General features: G+C 39.2%; 1 protein-coding gene across 1 annotated transcript in view; it reads right to left on the minus strand.

Annotated features, from left to right (window-relative positions):
• DACH2 (dachshund family transcription factor 2) overlaps nucleotides 1-19,809 on the minus strand; it is a 472,015-nt gene that overhangs the window by 61,112 nt on the left and 391,094 nt on the right. The window contains exon 6 of the mRNA XM_077826384.1: nucleotides 9,732-9,867. Coding sequence (XP_077682510.1) covers nucleotides 9,732-9,867 — 136 coding nt within the window. The remainder of the gene's footprint in view (nucleotides 1-9,731; nucleotides 9,868-19,809) is intronic.

The raw sequence follows: 19,809 nt of genomic DNA on the forward strand, positions 1-19,809 counted from the left end.
TGGAAAAATGTAGCCTGCTGTGCTGCTGTAGACATCTCTGATTTGATGAAATATAAGTTGAGGAAGATGGCAGATAATGCTGTCTCTGATAAGGGAAGGAAAGAGAAGGAGGTCTCCTCCTCGAAGAAATCAAGCCCAAAGAGCAGGACATCCATCTTATGTCCTTCACCTTTTTCAGCCACTCATCCATCTTTTCACTGAAAAGGCCACCCTCTTCAAAGGGGAGATCCTCCACTTTAATTCTAGTACAGTAGAACCTCAGAGTTACGAACACCAAGGTTACGAACTGACCAGTCAATCACACACCTTATTTGGAACCAGAAGTACCCAATCAAGCAGCAGAAGAGACAAAAATAAAAGCGCAAATACAGCATAATACTGTGTTAAACATAAACTACTAAAAATATAAAGGGAAAGTAGTGTTTTTCTTCTTCATAGTAAAGTTTCAAAGCTGTATTAAGTCAATGTTCAGTTGTAAACTTTTGAAAGAACAACTCTAATGTTTTGTTCAGAGTTACATTTCAGAGTTACGAACAACCTCCATTCCCGACGTGTTTGTAACTCTGAGGTTCTACTGTATCCAAAGCAAAAGCAGAGGACTGTCTCCTCAGAATAGCTACAGAAGTCAATGCTCTAGCAGAAGAATCTGAGGCATCAAATGGAGCTCTGAAAGTGTGCTTTGCCACATTTTGACCTTCCATTATAACCACATCTGCTATTCTCCTTTTGTCTTGCTGCAAATCCTGCACAAACCGTACCATATTTTCCCACTGGTAGAACTGATAGTGGGCCGTAACTGCTTGGTAATTTGCCACCTTAATAACATGACAGGAAGAGGAGAACACCTTTCTCTCTAGGGAATCAATCCTTTTCCTTTCTCTGTCAGCAGGAGTGGAAAGTGCTTGTCCAGACCTCAATTTACTACTGGCTGCAGCCACAGCCAGTGAATTAGGTACAGGGTGTATGTGAAAATATGAAAACCCCTCCAAGGATATCTGTTATAATTTGTCTGCCCTTTTGGAAATAGGCTGGCAAGAGGCGGGGGTGGAGCAAGCAATCTTAATGGGCTGTAGACGACCACTGAGAATTGGTAATGACATCCTACTCTTGGAGGTAGTTCCAAGAATGTTGGATACCGAATGGGAGGTTTCCCCCACAGGTACTGAAGGGAAGTTCAATGTGGACACCGTGCAATCCACTGGGTCATGAAACTGCAGAGCATCTGTAGAAGGGGAAGAGGCAGAAGCTCATCTGGTGACAAATCAAGATCATCGTCTGTGTTAAAAAAAAAAAAAGCCATCTTCTTCCTCAGATGGAGTATGTGGCACCCTGTCTGGTAGAAGTGGATCTGAGGTTTTCTCCCCTGCCAGATCCCTTACAGATGAAACATCCGGAGGACAACTGAAGGATTCCCACGGTGGCCTCCAATAAAGCCAATGAGCCAGGATTGCCTCTCTCCCCAGCAACTGGTATTTGGGAACATACCTGCAGGAAGAGGACCAAAAGGCAGCATGAAATAAGGGGAAACAGGTCTCTTTATTCTTCCTCTATCCTACTCTGGAAATGGATCCAGCCTCAGATCCATGATGGACTGCACCAGAACCAGCAATGGACCCGGAAGATGGAGAGAAAGCTCTTCATGGAGACCCTGTAGGAATCTTAGGAGGAGGAAAAGATACAGACAGATCCAGAGAAAAACTAATAATCTCTCATCTCCTTTTTTCAGGTGAAGGTGATGCAGCCCTCAAAGCTTGTCTTTTCCTTGAGATCATCTGTTTCTTACTCAAATCTGAGGAATGCTTGGAAGCAGAACGACGTACATCAGCCACCAAAATAAAAGTCCTCCTCTGATCCAAAGATGGACCTGGAATCTGAACAGGGGTCAAAGCTATATATAAGAACACCTGGATGGCACAGTATCTGGTGAAATGAAACCCCATGACTTTCTTTTAACGCTAATTTATTATTTCTTTCAACTATTATGTAATGACCCAAGAGTCGGTAGTGTGCCTGGTGAGAGATATCAAAAGGAACATGAATTTATTTTTAATTTGGGAGTCTTCACTATTTCTCAAGAGTAACATTCACAAGAAAAAAATTAAATATTTCTTGTTTCACAGAATGTCTTGAACATGTTGTGAAATACTGGTATGTTGACAACACAGCCAGTGAGTGAATTAAGATATACCATCATGAAAATCTTGAATAGGTGTTGACATACACTGTACACTTTCTGTATTTCACACACACTGTGTATTTCAGCTTCATGCCCTTCAGTTCTTTGCTTATTCCTGGCTTATTCTTTGCTTATTCCATGCCCTTTGCTTCCTTTGCTTATTCCATCCTCCATCTGGATGCTTTCAGTTTAATTGTTGGAAAAGTTCGGTCTCACGAGAGCACATCCTCCATATAGCATGGTGCCAGTTGCTGTTTCAGGTGGTCTGCACCTGTTTTTACTCTTCCCCTCACACTTAAACAACCCACTCCTCCTTTGGCAATGATTAATTCAAACTGTATAAAAGTCTGTTGTCATGTAATGAAATGTGTTAAACAAAACAGCTAATTTTGCAGTTGCCTCAAGCTTCCAGCCAACTGTAAATATTTCTGTCACTTTAAGTAGAACTTCTATAGATGTCTTGGCTGACAGAAAAGATGCAAAATCCCCAGTTCCCTTTGAATAATATGGGAAGAGTATTTTTCAAAAAAAGAAGAAGAAAAAGGAAAGTAATAGGTGCCAGATTCACAGCTCTGGAGACCAAAACTCCCTGTAGAAAAAGTAGAACATATCCCACAGGGCTTTGCCTAAGTGCCTAGAGAGTGCTAGAGAGCAGTTTCCAGAACTGGGCAACTAATTCAGAGCAAATCATTTTTTCAACGAATTTAGTTTCTTTTTCAGCTCCAAGTATGACCATGAGCTTGTCAAACTATCCCCCGATTCCATTATTCACATTTATACAACTTTTTTTTGCAAGATTTTTACTTTGTTGTTCAGTTGTGAATAGTTCACAGAGAATATCTGATACTCAATATTCCAAATTTGAGCTGTGATGGTTAGTTATGACTGGCCAAAAGATACAGTATTGTTTCTATTTAACTCTGTCAGGAAAAAGCTGCTGGGGCTTTGAACCCCTCAGTGTAAGGGAGCAGTTTTTGACAAAAGGTAGGGAATAGGACTAGGGTACTAAATAAAATTTTAAAACTTTTGTAGGAAAGCACAGGGAATCTGTGCTAGAAAAAATAGGCTACTGTGTGATTTATTGGTTGGTTTTATTAGCTGGGGTGGGATTTTTAAAAGTGCTTATCACTGACCTACCTTTACTCCCAATGACTTCATTCGGAGCAGAGACAGGCTTTGGCTTTCAATAAACCTACCCTGGGTGTAGAGTTTAAATTAATTTTTCTCTTCATATAGTCACACATAGTAACTGCAGGCTCATGCACGATCCTAGTTGTGAAGGTAATGGTCAAATATTCTTGTCTAGCTTATTTAATTGTCTCAGTGACAGGTTCTGGGGAAGAGTTTGGGAAGCCTATTCTCTGTCCCATCCCACACAAAAGATGCCATCTCCATTTGAGCTCAAAGTTCACTTTAATATCTGCAAATATTTGTGGAAAATTTTTGTGGAAAATTTGCCCAGCTCAACTAGTTTCCTTTGTAAGAGCCCACCAAATAATTTCAAATGAACTACAAAACAACCTTTAAATATGGTTTTCAGCCACATGTAATATCCTGGCTAGTATGTATAAGCACAACAGTCATCCACCAAAGGGAATTTCAGAACTGTTCAATTCGAGGATTAAAAGCCCCACTATAAGCGAGAGTTCATGCTGTTTCTCCTTTAGCGAGCTAAAAGTTATGCACATGCTTAAATACCCTGAAGAATCAGGAACTATATGCCAGCAGCCGCAGTTTTATTACTCACTACTGACCCTACTAAATGTGAATTGCCAGCATGAAGGTGAAAATCTCTGTAACCTATCACTAATCCTCTGTGCCATCTGGTGTCCTGACACCTCTGTGGTATTTTTATTAACATAAAATGATAATCTGTAACCTATATTATACAGATCTGTATATACAGATTGCCATATCATAACAACAACTGCACTGCATGTATTTTAAAGCTATTTTTCTCTTAAAGACTAACTAAATCCAAATTATTTTGATTAAAGCATATATTTTGTCTGTTTCTGACATCATTCTATACAATGGGAATAGAAAATGCCTGAAAGTTGCTTATTTTAACGTGTATAACAGCATTCACTGATGGTAACTAGGATAAGCTCTTATTGTTTCTTGTGCTGAGATTTTACATTAGTAACTCCAGCTGCTGAATTTTAGTTAGTTAATTTTCATTTTGTTACTCCCCTAATTGTGTCAGAATGCTCAGATTTGTACAAGTTATAAAAAGGTCTATGTCACAAAAAAACATGTTCTATACATGTCTTCAATAATAATTTCTTCATTGTCTGAAAATTTCCAAGTTACAGCAAAGCTGGCATTTTATGGCATGCACAGCTATAAATCATTTTTAAATCATGATGATATTACTCAAAACAGATGTGAAAACATATGTTTGCCACGGTTGTATAAAGTGCTTACTTGTCATACTTAATAAATGTTGATACTTTTATTTAACTACATTCCTTCCTAATCTTTTCTCTGGTAAATATATTTTGCCTTGCTAAAGGCAGTGGCAGTGTTTGAAAAATGAAGCTCACTGTTTATACAAATGATAGCTGTAGTATTTACTGAGCAGTTCAACATATGTCACCCTCTTCTATTACTGCCACACCTATATGTGCTAAAACCATGATTTCATGGAGAGGTGTGACATGCTGCTCTCAAATATGTTGGTACAAATTACTGTGTAACTTCTCAAATCGGCTAATTTGCAGATGCACAAATTCTGCAGTCCATTTTTCATATTATGTGGCAATGTGCTGTCTGTGTGCAAGAACCTAACCTTTGGGAATAAAATTCATGTTAAGGATGAAATACTTTAAGTGAGGAATAATACTGTGACATTTACATAGCACAAGAGAAAGGCCTAGGCTAGAAAGTTTAGGGGTTTTCAAAAGCCAATCATCATCATGGGGCAACCACTGGATCACTATAGCGAAAGTAAAATAGATTTTACCAGGAACTGTAAAATAAACATGGAGGCCAGTCACCATGCTAGATGTGAATTAAGTTTGGAATTATTTGGATATACAGTATTGCCAACATTCATAATTTTATCCTGAGTCTCATGATATTTAGTATTTTTCATAAAGTCCCAGCTCCTGGAGTCATGGGATTCCAGGACAGTTTTAAATTTTTTTTAAAAGACGTTTCTATACCTTATGATTTCAGAGAAAAGTTTGAAAATGTGATCCAAGTGCACCATAAAGGCTGAAAAATGAAAAGGCAAATACAAATAAAATAAAAATAACCTCTCACCCCTTTTTTAAAAAATCTCGTAATTTTTGAGCCAAACTCATGAATTTTGGGGAAGGCCTGATTCAAGATTTTTGAAAGGGTTGAGTAGACAGTAGTGATCTGGAATTTGTGTTTGCACCAATCTCTAAACAGCAATTTCATCCTAAACTTCCTTCAAGCACTTGTATAAGATATATGTGTATATATGTGGCACTTAGTGAGTGAAACAAAACAACACTACATAAAAATGTAGGCCAAGAAATGAAGATTACTATATACATTGAAACTTTACGGGAAGTTGGCTAGGACATTGGTGTTTATACCCCTGTTCATGCAAAAAGTTACAAGCGATATTAAATGACTACAGAAAGTCCGGATTTGAGTTTAAGTTCTTAAAATGAATTTTATATGGGTTTTGGGTTGACTTTTTTGCAGTTCATTAAACTATACAGGATGTGCTCTGCCTTGAGTGACAGACAACTGCTATCAGTCAAATATATGATTTGCATCTTGGAGCCCCATAGGGCATATTGCATTGTTTCACTGAAAAATGTCTAAACATGTGGCAGGAAACCATGCATGCTTCAACAAAATTAAAAATCAACCACACTTCCAGGTTCAGACTAAAATACTCATCTATGTAATTACTGAAGTAAAGGCAGTTTGTTATTTTAAGAAGGAAGGTGTAGTGCAGCGGTACTCTACAGGGGGTCCTTGGCCCCTTTCAGGTGGTCCGTGGGGCCCCGCGGCTAAAACCCAGAGCCCAAGACCCAGCACCTCCCACGAGGCTGAAGCCAGCACCCGTGGGGTTCAAGCCCTGATCCCATGGGCAGAGGTGGGGGGACATGGCAGGTGTTTCCCCCTCCACCATGAAACTACAGTGCAAAAGCAGGCAGTCCCGGGGCAGCTCCACGCCCCTCCCCTTCCACCTCCTTCTCTCCCTGTCCCTGGCCAGGTCGGAGGTGGGGAGCCAGGCAGTGCGGGACAGCTGCTGCTCTTGCTGGGGCTCTCGTGGCGTTCCCTCGTCTCCTGCTGCTGCAGGGGCTTGAAGCTTCTCCTCAGCTCCCAGCTCCCTTTTCTCACGCAGCCGGTAAGAGCCGCCTGGGCAGGGGACCCGCCTCTGTGGCTGGCAGAGCCCCCACGGAACAGGGACCACAGAGGAGCCCTCCCAGCACACAGCCCCTAGCTACCCTCCTCCCTGCACCCAGAGCTACCTCCACGCCTGCACGCAGCCCCTAGCTACTCCCTCCTTGCACCCTGAGCTACTCAGTATCCCTCCCTGCACCCTGAGCTACCCCCTCCCCGCCCGCACACAGCTCCTAGCTACCTCTGCATCCTAGGCTGTTTTCAAACTTTTTGAGGTGAGCCCCCCACCTTTGAGTTATAATTTTTGGTTGCGCCCCCTCCCCCACAACCCAGGCAGACTGGGTGGCCTGCTGAGGTGAGTCAGGGGGTGGAGGGGCTCTCCCTCCCCGGATGCTGCTGTGTGGAGCTGGCTCAAGCCCCACTGGCCCACCCAAAATAGAAGTCAAATTACATCTATGACCAAGGTTGCTACCCCACTGCTAGCCCAGAGTCCTTCCTGCCTTGCTGGGCCCTGGAGTTTTTATAGCATGTTGTGGGGGGGGGCCTCAGAAAGAAAAAGGCTGAGAACCCATGGTGTACTGGGTAACTACTGTTTAGCTGTTGGTTTGTTCCACACTGCCTACACAAACACACACGGTTACGGGAAACCACAGGGGACAACAGGGAAGGACTTAAGCATAAGGGGGCAAATGAACTCAATGTATTCCATGAACTCATTACGAGTTCTCAAATGAGCTCAATAGGGCCAATCATTGGGTTCCTTGAGGAAGAACTGCAATGACTAGAGAAACATCAGAAAACGGGTGAGGAAGAGGAAAGGGCAGTGACCACTAGAGACATAGATCAGTAAAGGTAAGAACATGCATTCCCTTCCCCAGGGTAGAAGAGATCAGGGGTCGAAAGAATCTCTTCTTCCTGCCTGCCCTGGCCCAGTGCTGCTCCCAGAAGCAGCCGACAGGTCCCTGCCTAAGACTGGAACCTGCAGAAGCCTCAACTCTTTGTTGACATTAGTAGCAGGGGGACCTAGTTAACATTTGCCAACAATGTCGCCCCCAACTTGAGCAACTGAGTTGACTGGTATCACTTTTTGCAGAAAACAAACATACTGCCTAAAAAGCATTCACAGAAATGAAATTCACATGCACAAATATTAACACTGAAGGTGCTTTCATGCTCACCCAGTAAAGGAACAGAAACAGTACCAAGTAGCTAATCAAATATTTGCAGAGAATTATTCATAATCAATTAATAAAATTTAAAAGATTTGCCAAATATTTCTCCAATAATGAATAAATACAAGGAAATACAGATCTTATTGTTTATACTCCCTAAGCAGAAATACAGGCTAAATTCGCTGGATACCTTATTCATTGCCAATTATGTGTTCAGCTCTATAAATATAACCTGTTATGCCATTGGATATATAGAATGTGGCCAATGCAGGTAAAGTGCATTATTAATTTCCTTACACACGCTGTACAAAAAACAATAAATGATTCTACCTTTCTCCTTTTGGAGTTTTTTTAGATTGGTCCCAGTATCTTGATCAATGAGTTCTCCTTCTCTGGTGTTGGTCAGCATAGCTAAAAAAATCAGAGTGCACAGCTCTGTAACACTGCCAGTGAAAAAAATTGCCAAAATAGAGAATGAAAATATTAAATGACATTTTTTCTGCCAATATTCTGGCAATTTTGCATTCTTATACAGCGAGTTCTTAAGTGGTGGGCCATTTATTGTCATCTACTAAATTCCAAATCTTCAACATTTACAGCAAAGTATTAACATAAACAGCAGAAGCAAATTTGCTTAAGTTGATTACACAAAGACAACAGAACAGAACAAAAATTACCACTGGGATGAGTGCAATTTCCTATAAAATGCTCAAATTAACTAATTACAAAAGTCCTTCACAGAAATCATTTTGGGGAAAAAACATGTTTAATAGATGAGAGGATTTAAAGAATCAGTAATTTTCTATAATGCAGCTAGCTTAAGAAAGAAATACAGATAGATGGTTAGCAACCCAAATTGATGGATGACAACTAAAAGACAATCCTTTTTGATGCTGAGAGAGCAATTCTTTACTTACCACCTGGAAAATCAGTAAGACATGTTAAGTTTATGATTTCAGGATACTTACTTTCTTTGTTTTTATTTGATTAAAGCTTTACCTTCTCCACAATTAACTGATTTTAGAATTTGAAATCACTCCAGATCAAGAGAATTGCTAGAATGTTATGTTAAGTCTTTAGACAGTGTTTAACTGGAAATAGCAAAAGTTAAAAAATATGTATATATCCTTCTAAAACCAGCACAATATGGGCAAACATCACTATTAGACAAAGACAAATATTTGGTTCAGCATAAATTTAAGTGATGCCTTAAAGGTTTTTTTTTTGTTTTTTTTTTTGCAACAATACTGTAGTTAATAATACCTAACACTGCTGGAGCACAGAGGATCTCCAAGTGTATTATTATTAATAATCTTTTATATAACAACGGCATCCAAAGGCCACAGTCTGGATCAAGGCCCCATTGTTACTGGGTGTTGTACAAACAGATGCAGAGACATCACCTGCACTGGAGAGTTTTACAAGCATGAATTAGTTGTCGACAATATGTAAAATGAGGAAATATTATCCTATTTTGCAAATAAGGAAACTGGCATGCACAGGGATTCAGTGATTTGACCAAGGTCAAACAAGCGGTCTGTGGGACAGCCTGATCCCAGAACTGTGTTTCATGCATAAGGCCATTCTTTGTCTAAATAATACACAGACCCTGATGCCTACGGTGGAAATAAAAAAACTCTTATGACAATGGAAAAAAGTGGTGAGTTTCCTTTATTATAGTCATGATATAATTTGCTGAGTTTGAGGTAAATACAACAAATGTACATTTAGAAGGATGCCATGAGATGTGTATGTTATATCATAGTAGGGGCAATATACTGTGACACTGAGTTGATGCGTGCATGATATGTAGCCATCTGATTGGTCAGGCTTTCTGCAGTAATGAGCAAGTTTGAGAAGAACAGGCAGCTTTATATCCTGTATTCTAATGCCGCTCTAAGTTTTTTAATGATAAATGACTGCTTCACAGAGTCAGATTTAAAACTAACACTGTCAATTTTCCTTTAGTGAAGTATTTTTCACAGCACACTTCTCAAATCCACAGAGTAGTTATCTGAGTGAGGGGAGGCTGGGAATAATAAAGTACCAACCAATTCTATCTGGTGTGTTGTCAAGTTGGGATGGAGAGCTGGACACACTACTGCTCTGATGTGAAGACGCATGACTCCCAGGCCTCTGACTATCTTCCAGAGATGGAGCAGGAGAAGGGCTGTCTTGAATCCTCTCCTTAAAACAGAAAAGAAAATAATGCCTGTTGAATTGTGCAGTTTGTTTTAATTTACTTTATGTACACAGTGTTGTTGTAGCCATGTTCGTCCCAGAATATTAGAGAGACAAGGTGGGGGAGGAAATATCTTTTATTGGAGAGCTTCTCTCTCTCACCAACAGGAGTTAGTCCAATAAAAGATATTACTTCATCCACCTTGCCTCTTTAATGTACTTAAGACTTATTTAAAATAGCAAATCTCCTTTGCTAAGTAAATTAATTCGGCTCCTTTGTGAACTCACATTCAAAGACCCAGTACAGTCTTGCATACCTATAATATCTGGGCACCATGTAACCACATAGCTATGACACCCTTATCATCATGACATAGCAGCTACTGTGTGGCTTGCTAATGTTTTTTTTAAGCTATTCAAATACTTGGGGTACTTTTTATTTTGTAACATTTTCATCCATGTTAATACAAAAATGCACAGTCCTCCTCAGTACGTTACTAGTTTTGTCTGTATCTATAAATGATACAGAAGAGTCAAATACCAAATTCAGATTAAATTGGCAATTTCAGATTCAAATAAATACTAATGCTAAACAATTGCAAATTCATAAAAACAATCATAGGTCTACCTGAGAACTTTCATTAGTCCCCATTAAAGCTATATCAGCCAGATTTCTAAAGCCATGCATACAAAAGTGCACAACATTTCAGTGTAAAGACAAAATTTCTCTAATACTTTAAAAATGTGCTCTAAAACTCACAGGAGGAATCAAATTGCCTTGAATATTGGTGTGCCACATCAGGAGTAGGGGTTGACTTTCTGATGCGAATTTGTTGTCACTTGGTCAAAGGGTTCCCAAAAGACCCCCCCCCCAACCTGCTTTTAATTTTCAAAGGGCTCTAAACTCCACATGTATCTGGAGATTGTCCTGAAAATAAAGAGTTATGGTAAGACTAATTTAACACTGCTCATTCTGATTTTTCAGAGGTTTAAGTTTAATAGATCAAAGGATTTGCCAGAGGTAGGCAATGTTAACTCTGCCTTAACATTTTTTAGAAGTAAATATAAGAATATGCTTACAAAAGCTAACATATGCATGTGCACATTTGCACACACAACTTTTTAAATGTGGTCCACAGTTCAAATATACCTGAGAATACTCTGGGTAAGGAAAAAGGAGTAAAACAAAAAGTGGTAAATTTTTCCAAAATTTTACCAAAAATGAAATTCTCCCACTTCGGCCATCTGTAATAACAACATTATATGCATTGCTTTTCCTAGAGCTTTCAAAATTATAGCTGTAACATGCATTTTCATCATTTATCCCCTCCCACCTATTCCCACCTCCTATAACCGATGAAAATTCACCAAAAAGCACCTATTACAGGCTGAGACTGTACTTTTTCTGGGCCTTTTTCTCTGTGGCTCCTTCCATGAGGTAGACTACCTATAACACTTCAAAGGTAGTACTGAAGGGAGAGTCCCTGGCAGTATGGCTGCAATGGAGCCATGCTACGAGGAAGGTGGATGGGATTAGCGATGGACAATCCTGAATTTATGGACAATCCTAGCCTCTGGCAGCTCCCTGATAGCCATGAGTTCTGGGAGCTGAATTCTTTGCCTCTTCTGCGAGAAGGACAAATTCCCCACCTCTCTACAATATAATCTGGGGAAGCTCTGAGGATAACTTTTCAGCTTTCCACCCTTCCTGGTACATTCCCAAAGATTTTTCAGTGAAATGGTGTGATCTGGCCCCTTCTGACCATGTGCTAAGAAGCTCAATAGTGACTGAATTTTTCTTCCCCCTGAGGCTGGGATAGAGAACATGACAAATCTATAAAATACCTTTAGAAGCAGATTTGTGGATTCTAAAAGTCTCTCAATTACTAATGATTAACTTAAGTTTCTGTTCATTATCTGCTGCTGTAACTCATTAATACCAATGGCAGTCTGGTTAGTGTGTTAAAAATATTCTGTTACCCATTAAAACCACATCTCCAAAATACACTCAACTTTATATTTAGGGATACATTGTAGCATGATGCACAGGGAATTAAAGAGCATCTCCTCTTAACCATAATGGGTGGTGTTTGTTTATTCCAGTCACACCACACTGAAAATATAGCCTTGAATGTGTTTTTAATAGGATAGTTATTATACATTAAATAACAACTGAGCTTTGGAATCGTGTAACAGATGCATATCTATTACATAGCTGTTAATTCTCAATGGATGTGTTCTCACTAATTATCTGTTATTTAATGAACATACAATAACTAATAAAACCTAAAGAGAGACTTTTAATTGCAATAGTCTTGGTATGCTAATTAAAGATGTTTATTAAGTTTTAATAGATATGAATCTATTATAGGGATGTCAAACCTCAGTAGCTTTAAGTTTTGAAAAAAATCAACTGTTTTCAGCAAGTAATATCCAACTATTCCAAACCTGACAGCAAATCAGTACAATGTCAAAGCTATTGGCCTGTTGGCTTTCCCCCTCTATGCTCTGAAATGCCCTGAAAAGGATTTGGGAATTAGTGGCTGCTGAGGAGCCTGTGGGGCCAGGAGAGAGGCCTTTATGCCCTAGCTTCCTGTCTTGACATTCCCTCTATTGTGTCACATTAGAAGGCTTCCATCCACCCCCTTAGAGGTATCTTTATTAATCAATGAATTCTACACATACAGCCCTGATCTTGTTGGTTCTTTGTACATGGACCTTCTATTACATTTGATCAAGTAGCAGCTTTAGGATTGGGACCCAGGTGAACAAAATTGTGACTTTATCTTTAATTGCCTCCTTTTTTGTGTCATAGCCTACTTGACATTAGTCCCAGTCTTGTGTACCTAAAAGGGCCTCTACCATAGTTTCAACTCAGAATGTTCAGTGATTAATTTGCCACAAAAATACATAATGTACCTATAACAAGCATGTGAACAGACAAGGAAAGAGTTTGCCAACTGTTCTACAAAAAAGATCTGAACAAAACAAATTACTGTACATTAACACTCAGAAATCACATATATAGCAGTATATGCCATCCTTAAATGAAAATTATTTGAGTAATTCAGAAGTTGATGATTTGGAAAAACAGGATTCCAGCTCTCTCTGATAACTGCATTTTCTCACTGTCTGGCCATCATCCTTTCCTTAATCATTTCCAAATAATCCCAAACCAGGTCCTGACCGTTCCATTATAAAAGGAAAGGGGTCAGTTCCTCCCTGTTCCATGTATAAGAGCCCCAAACCCCCCTCCTCAAGTCCTTTAAAAGGGATTAGGAAAAGGAGCGGGGGTTGGATCTCCACTGTACAAGATGTAGAAGCCTGAAACTCTTTTTACTGCTCCAGTATGGGATGGATTTCTTTACATCCTCTTGCAATCCATTTCATCCGATAACTGTATCCCTTCCCTAATGAGTACCTGCACTGGACATCTGCCAGAAATTTTACATACTAAATTGCAACATTATAATCTAACCTCCTACTCCACAGCACAGGGTCCCACAGATCCTGTGTGGAAGGTGGAAAAAACCACCCAATCTGGGACTCAGGGAAAAACTCCTTCCCAACCCCCAACAAAAAGGGCAACTAGCATAATTCCCCCAGCAGGTTAGGAGGGAACTCGGTCCTTTTGTTCATGGGTGGGTGGGTGAGTGAGTGCTGTCAGCCCAATGCAGGTAAAAGAGGGCCTCCCTAGAGCTGCATGGCATATAAATACCGGGCCCTTGCTTCTGGCCAGCAGGAAGGACAGTGCAGTGACCTGCTCCTGACTTTCCCTAACTGCTTCCTGCCCTGCCCTGTAAGCTTTCCCCCTTCTCTCCATCCATTGTAAGGAAGCCCTTAAAAGGGCAGTGCCACTTTTCTTCCAGCTAGTGGGACAAATATCCCCCACCCTGTATCCCGAAGGTTGCAGTGCCTACATTGTCTCCCAGTATAAAGCGATCTACTTAAAATAATCTGCCTTAAAACACATACTACTTTGGATTTACAATGTTCAGGTAGAAATAAAGGTGTCAAATAATAATGTCACATTTAATTACACAGTGAATCATTTTATGAAAGAATTTGTTGATTATGTCAGCTAACATTTCACTGCCTACCAGAATTAACATATACTGGGAAGATACAGTTTTCCCTTTTAGATAACAGAAGAGCTGGAATTTTCTCTACATCATATGTACTATACATGAGGATAGAATATTATCACCTGAGCCTAGATATTGATTGAAAAATGGTCTATTTCTAAGTGTTTGTTTGGAAGTGTATGAGTTTCTCCTACCATAATGAATAGCAGTATGAATAGTTTCTTCTTTGCAAGTAAACACATCCATTTTTCAGTCCTGTAATCAGTATGCATCTATTTAGCTACTTAACAGCAATGTGCTCTGGTTCATTAGGCAGCTACTGTTGTGTCTCAGCCTAGTTAAAATTTCACAGCAAGTTAATCTATTTTATTACAAATGAGAACACAAGTGATAATGTCCTCACCATTTTCTAAACACAGGGTTAACAGTATTTGTAACAAATCAAAAAGGGAATTTAAATGGGAAAATTGCAAATCTAAAATCTTAATATTTTTTACACGATTATGACTTCATTTTATGTCATTTATGAATTTTACAACCCTGTTACTGTTCATATATTTTATTTTTTCTATTAAAAATAACTGTAGTCCCACTACAGGCTGCAGTCCAGCCTGCTTCTGCAGTTGTTATATTTATAGTATCAGAAGAATATTACTTCTAAAATAACGCCATATTTCCTAAGTTCAGCTTGTTTTCACATTTTGTACATTTTTCACAATTCATAAACCAGGTTATAATGCACTGAATCAGAGAGATAATTTACAGATTTGGAAATCTGATGAAAGAATTAAAACATGTCTGAAGATCTCAACTATTTATCTATCTGCAATACCTACTGGTACTTTATATATCTTATCTTTCTCTTCTCTTTACAGAGCTATACCATCAATTCTCAAAAAAGACTTTTGGAGTATTAAATCCTTTTGAAGGACGATATATTTCTGTCTTACTAAAGGACAGCGTCTTGCTTTGGCTCAGAAAATGTAGCTACAAAGCTTGACATAGTTACTTTTAGTTATGATTTAGGTTAATGGCACTAAAGTCATCAGCTCTTCCAATTTTCAGGGACATCCTTGCTTTCACCTCAGTATCCCTTTTGCATCCCTTGTGAGGTGCTATTCCACACAAGAAATGTAAAGCACTAACATAACATCCATAACTAACTTACATCCACAATAATTGTATTAGAAGTATATATGAACGGCTTACCAATTTTTGACATAATCACCTTAACTTTAATTCCTCATCTCTAATATTTTATAGTATTGGTTCTCATTTTATATGTCAAGAGTTTTAGAAGAGCCATGCTGCTGGATTTGCCTTTTTATTTTTATTTATTTTCAGTTCCAATGTAGCTGTAATTACTCTTCCAAATGTTAATCTATTAATGAGCTCCTAAAGGATTTAATGGCATTTCATTGCTGACAAGCAGGTTTTGGACATTTGTCTGAATACTGGATATTTTATTCATACATTTGTCTTGATATTTCATATTTAATTGATGTGCTCCTTCTGTACTCTACAGGGCTCTATAATGGCAAGCGAGCTTGGAACTTAACAGACTTTGCTAATGAAAATGGGGGCAGAGAAAAATGTGGTGGGCTGTTGTTGGTTTTAAGTTCCAGATAAGTATTTGCCACTAATCTGAGAATAAACTTGGAGCTGCTGAATTTATTGGAAGAACCATAATTCGTATACCCTTGAAGAATAACTTTTTTTACTTATTTATGCACTACTCCCAATTAGGTTTCTACAGTATTATACTTGCCTTCCTCAAGGCCAGCTTCACCATCATTCAGACTCTCAAAACAGCTAAGGAGAAATTCACCCCAAACTTCCAGTCACCATGTAAATGGGCTTTGTGTGTCAAACCACACAGAGGGTGAAGTTGCAGAACTCGTATGCAGGACACAGGACAGCTCAGAAGCTCATTTTGTGGCTGCTATAACAGCATCAGGACTAAAAGAGGGGCAACAAATCCTGCAACCACTTCCCCATCCTCAAATGTCTCTTCAGAAGTGGTATATGCAATGCAGAGATATGAAGGGGCAGGGGTGGAGAGTCAGCTTGGATGCCTGCTCCATAGCTATCCACCTCTTGTACAGATCTGGCAGTTTTTCTACTTTGAAGGCCTCCCATTGCCTTTACATTCCTGGCTGAATTTCACCCAGAATTAATAGGAAATATACAAACACTACTGTTGCCAAATAATGTGTTATCATTTGATAACAGCTAATATCAGGATTCATATTTCTTTTCCAGTTGGACCTTAATTTAGCATTATGATTATTTTAGTTTCTATGAAAAATGTTTAATACTTGTTCTAAAGTTTATGGTCTTAAACTAAGGCAGTATAGCTGGAGGTAAAGCACAACGTGCATTTCCACTTTTACACAGATAATAATTCTGGCTCAGTCTAAACCAGAAATCATGCTCGATCAATGTACAGCTGGACTACACACCAATCCTTTAGAGAGATGATACCTCAGGAGAAACCTCTGGACTTGTGTTCCTTGGGTAAGGAAGGCTCAAAACTTGGAAGACCTTGATCTGGGTGAGGGGAATAGGCAAAGAGATAGGCAGACTCAGTATCTCCCCCGGTCTCCAGAGCTAGAGTTGTGAGGAGTGCAATTTATACAAGAACTGGGAATCACATTTTAAATAAGGAAAAAGAATGAGATGTGGCTGGATGCCTGCCAAAGAGTCAGCTGGATCCTACTATCTTCTGCTCGGACTCTTATCTGAAATGAACTCACATACAATATACTTATTCCATGTACAGGGCAGTAATATTTTTAATTGTGTGCACCAAACATTTCAGTAGTAGTCAACTAATATTTATTTTCCTACTGAATTTAAGAAATCATAAAAAAACCTCTTCTGTGTTTACTAATTTTTAATACCAGATGTTCACTTGCTAATTCCACCGCCTTGTGACTATTTCCTATCAATTCATTAATTGCCAGCTGCTCAGCCAAACAAACAAACAAACAAACAAACAAACAAACAAACAAACAAACAAACAAACAAACAAACAAACGAAAAAAAAATCACAGCTAATCAGACGGTATTGGTAAACAGCCAAACAAGAGCTTCCCACTTTGGAGTTTCTTAAATTAGTAATTAGAGGGAAAATACTATGGCACCTTTCACCCATATATTACAAAGTTGCAATTACATTTGTTTATCAGTATTGTTAATGTGCAAAGGTGAAAAACTGACTAATAATGCAGTGGCTGTTGTACAGGTGAATCATCATACATATCCTTGGTCCTTTGAATTCTGCCATGTCCAGTGCTATAACTGAATGAAGAAAGGACACACTCAGGCCTAATGATGTCATAGCTATATTATAGTTATGTAATAACTATATTAGCTAGTAACTACAAATGCTAATGGCTGAGCCAATGCTAAAAGGATCTGAGCCACAACTAAAGGCTATGTGTTTGGCCTAACAATATTACCATGCTAACTTTGGGGAAAAAAGCAATTGTGTTTGCAACTTATAATATCTTTTCCACCTTCAGAATCAACGCAAACATTCAGGAGTTCCCCTTTATGTTGGAAACATGCAGTTCCCAATGTTAATAAACCATACATACTTGACGTCTGAGGAAAAGGCATATAAGAGATAAAATTGTAGTTTAAATGAAACAAGGCTAAATAAGATTATAGACATCTGAGTATGTCCAAACATTGCAGTACCTGCATGGCAATGGATAAAAAGATATATGACTGCACATCCTCTGCTTTCTGCAATGGACTCAGCTGTTCAAATTAGCCATGAAGAAAGTTATCTCAAATTACTTTCTCTGTTGTATGATCTTTCCCTGACATTCCAGCAATCATTTAATCTACAAGTTGGCAACAATGAATTGATTGTATAAGATGGAAAAGTATAAAAATACATGTGATCAAAAGTTATAATTTTTATAAATTTAGATTTAAAAAGTTGAACTTTATTCTGAAAGTGTTTCAAAATGTTGGGCTGGCATAGAGAGGAAAAAGTAAACATGTATTAATCCTTACAATATATCTATGTTTTTGTATTTTTGGCAACTGGTTTTGAGAATTCAGAGGTTGGGAGATTTTTTTTCTCTCTGTCAGATAAATACTGGTATAAGAGTTATACAGCACACAGAAAACAGCACTGCTCAGTCATGATTGCACAACCCATCTTTTTTCTAATTTAGGGAATTTCAAATTTCTGTCATACATCCTTTACAACTGCTTTGGGTTAAATTTTCCATGCCAGGTGTCTGCCTTAGGGTGAATGAGCAAATGAGTTAGTTTTGGGGGGTGGGAGAGAATTTCAGCTAAAATAGTTCAGCCATTACTGAGAATGAGATTAGGAAAAATATGATGTTTGCCCGTGTTAAAAAATTCTTACAACAGCTTTCCTGAGAAGTAATTGTGTCTCTGTGTGTATTGCCACAGAGGCAGAAGGATCTATAATCACTAGACCACCCCCACTTCCAGTACCTGGTGTTGAACACAGTAGTCTTGAGTCTCCACAATCCTCCTCCATCAGCAAACAGGGAGGGTGGGTTAAAGGAATCGGGGTGGGGGGGAAGGAGTGGGAGGGGAAAGGAACAGGAGCAGGGGAAGAAAGGGACAGGAGTAGGAAGGATGGCAGCAGGAGAGGGGAGGTTGGATGGGGCAGAAGGAGATAGGGAGAGGTTAGGGGCAGAGCAGAATGGTCTTTAATCACTACAGCACACTCCCCTGCAGAAACTGGAATTGAACCAATTACTCCTGAGTCTAAACATTCTCTTGCTGTCTTGTAAACAGCAGTGAAACCCACTGCTTTTTGTGTCTCCACCCTGCTTTAGTGGCAAGTTCACATATAAGACACCAGGCTTCTACTGCCACCAGTTACTATGTTGGCTCATGTTGGATCATATTAAAGTAGTTCTGTATTAAAATCACAAATGAGTTTGATTCCCCACAGTTTAAATTCCAGGGTATTACTAATTAAGAGGTCTCTTGGTTTTTGGTACTGTTTCTCTCCCTCTATGTGTGAAACTTGCAAGCTGCTAATTGTGTTAGTACATTCTAAGACAGAGTCTGTTCTCAAAGCAATTCACAGAGAGAGAGACTCAAAGCAATACTCTAACAACAGAAACAGCACCCAGAGACTCCCCGCCCTTTTGTTGTATTAACAATTGTGATTAAAATAGAGATAGAGGATGTATGTGGATGGATGCTTCGTGTGGATAATAACTGAATGATCAGGGAGGTGCCAGCCTAAGAATCCAGTGTCCATTGGCTGAAGGAGGCATCAAGTGGAAATAACCAGAGGACCCCCGGAGGGCAGACTGGAATCCACCCAACAGCCTCAAGAATGGGAGAACCAAAGAACAAGATAACATCTAGCAGCACGGAGCCGTCAGGAATGTGCTATCTGCTGATCGATTCAGCAACAGCATGATGAAGCAATTCCCATAGACTGGCATAGGAAGAAATTCCTATAAAAATAGACTCTAAAAAGTGAGAACTTTGGGGATCTGATTCTGCAAACCAACTTCCAGGAGCATCCGATGAGCATCTGACAAGGCCTGCTCCCTCCTCATGTCCAGGCCACCTGGCCAGTGGCTTGGCATGAGCAACTCTAAGGCTGGTAACTATGATAACAACTTTGCAGAACCTATGTGTGTGTGTTTGTAGGAATGAATGTGTGAATAAATATGAGATTAAATGGAATGTTATAGCTATAACTAACTGCTTACTATGATTCTTTCTGTATTCACAATAAATGTGGTATTTTACCTTTTTCCCTTTAATAAGATCCTGATGGTTTTTATTTTTTTGGTATAACACTCAAACAACAGAGGACTGTGCTGAGAATCTAAAGATCCCAGCC

The sequence above is a fragment of the Eretmochelys imbricata genome, chromosome 9 (genome assembly GCF_965152235.1).
Source record: "Eretmochelys imbricata isolate rEreImb1 chromosome 9, rEreImb1.hap1, whole genome shotgun sequence".
NCBI lineage: Eukaryota > Metazoa > Chordata > Testudines > Cheloniidae > Eretmochelys > Eretmochelys imbricata.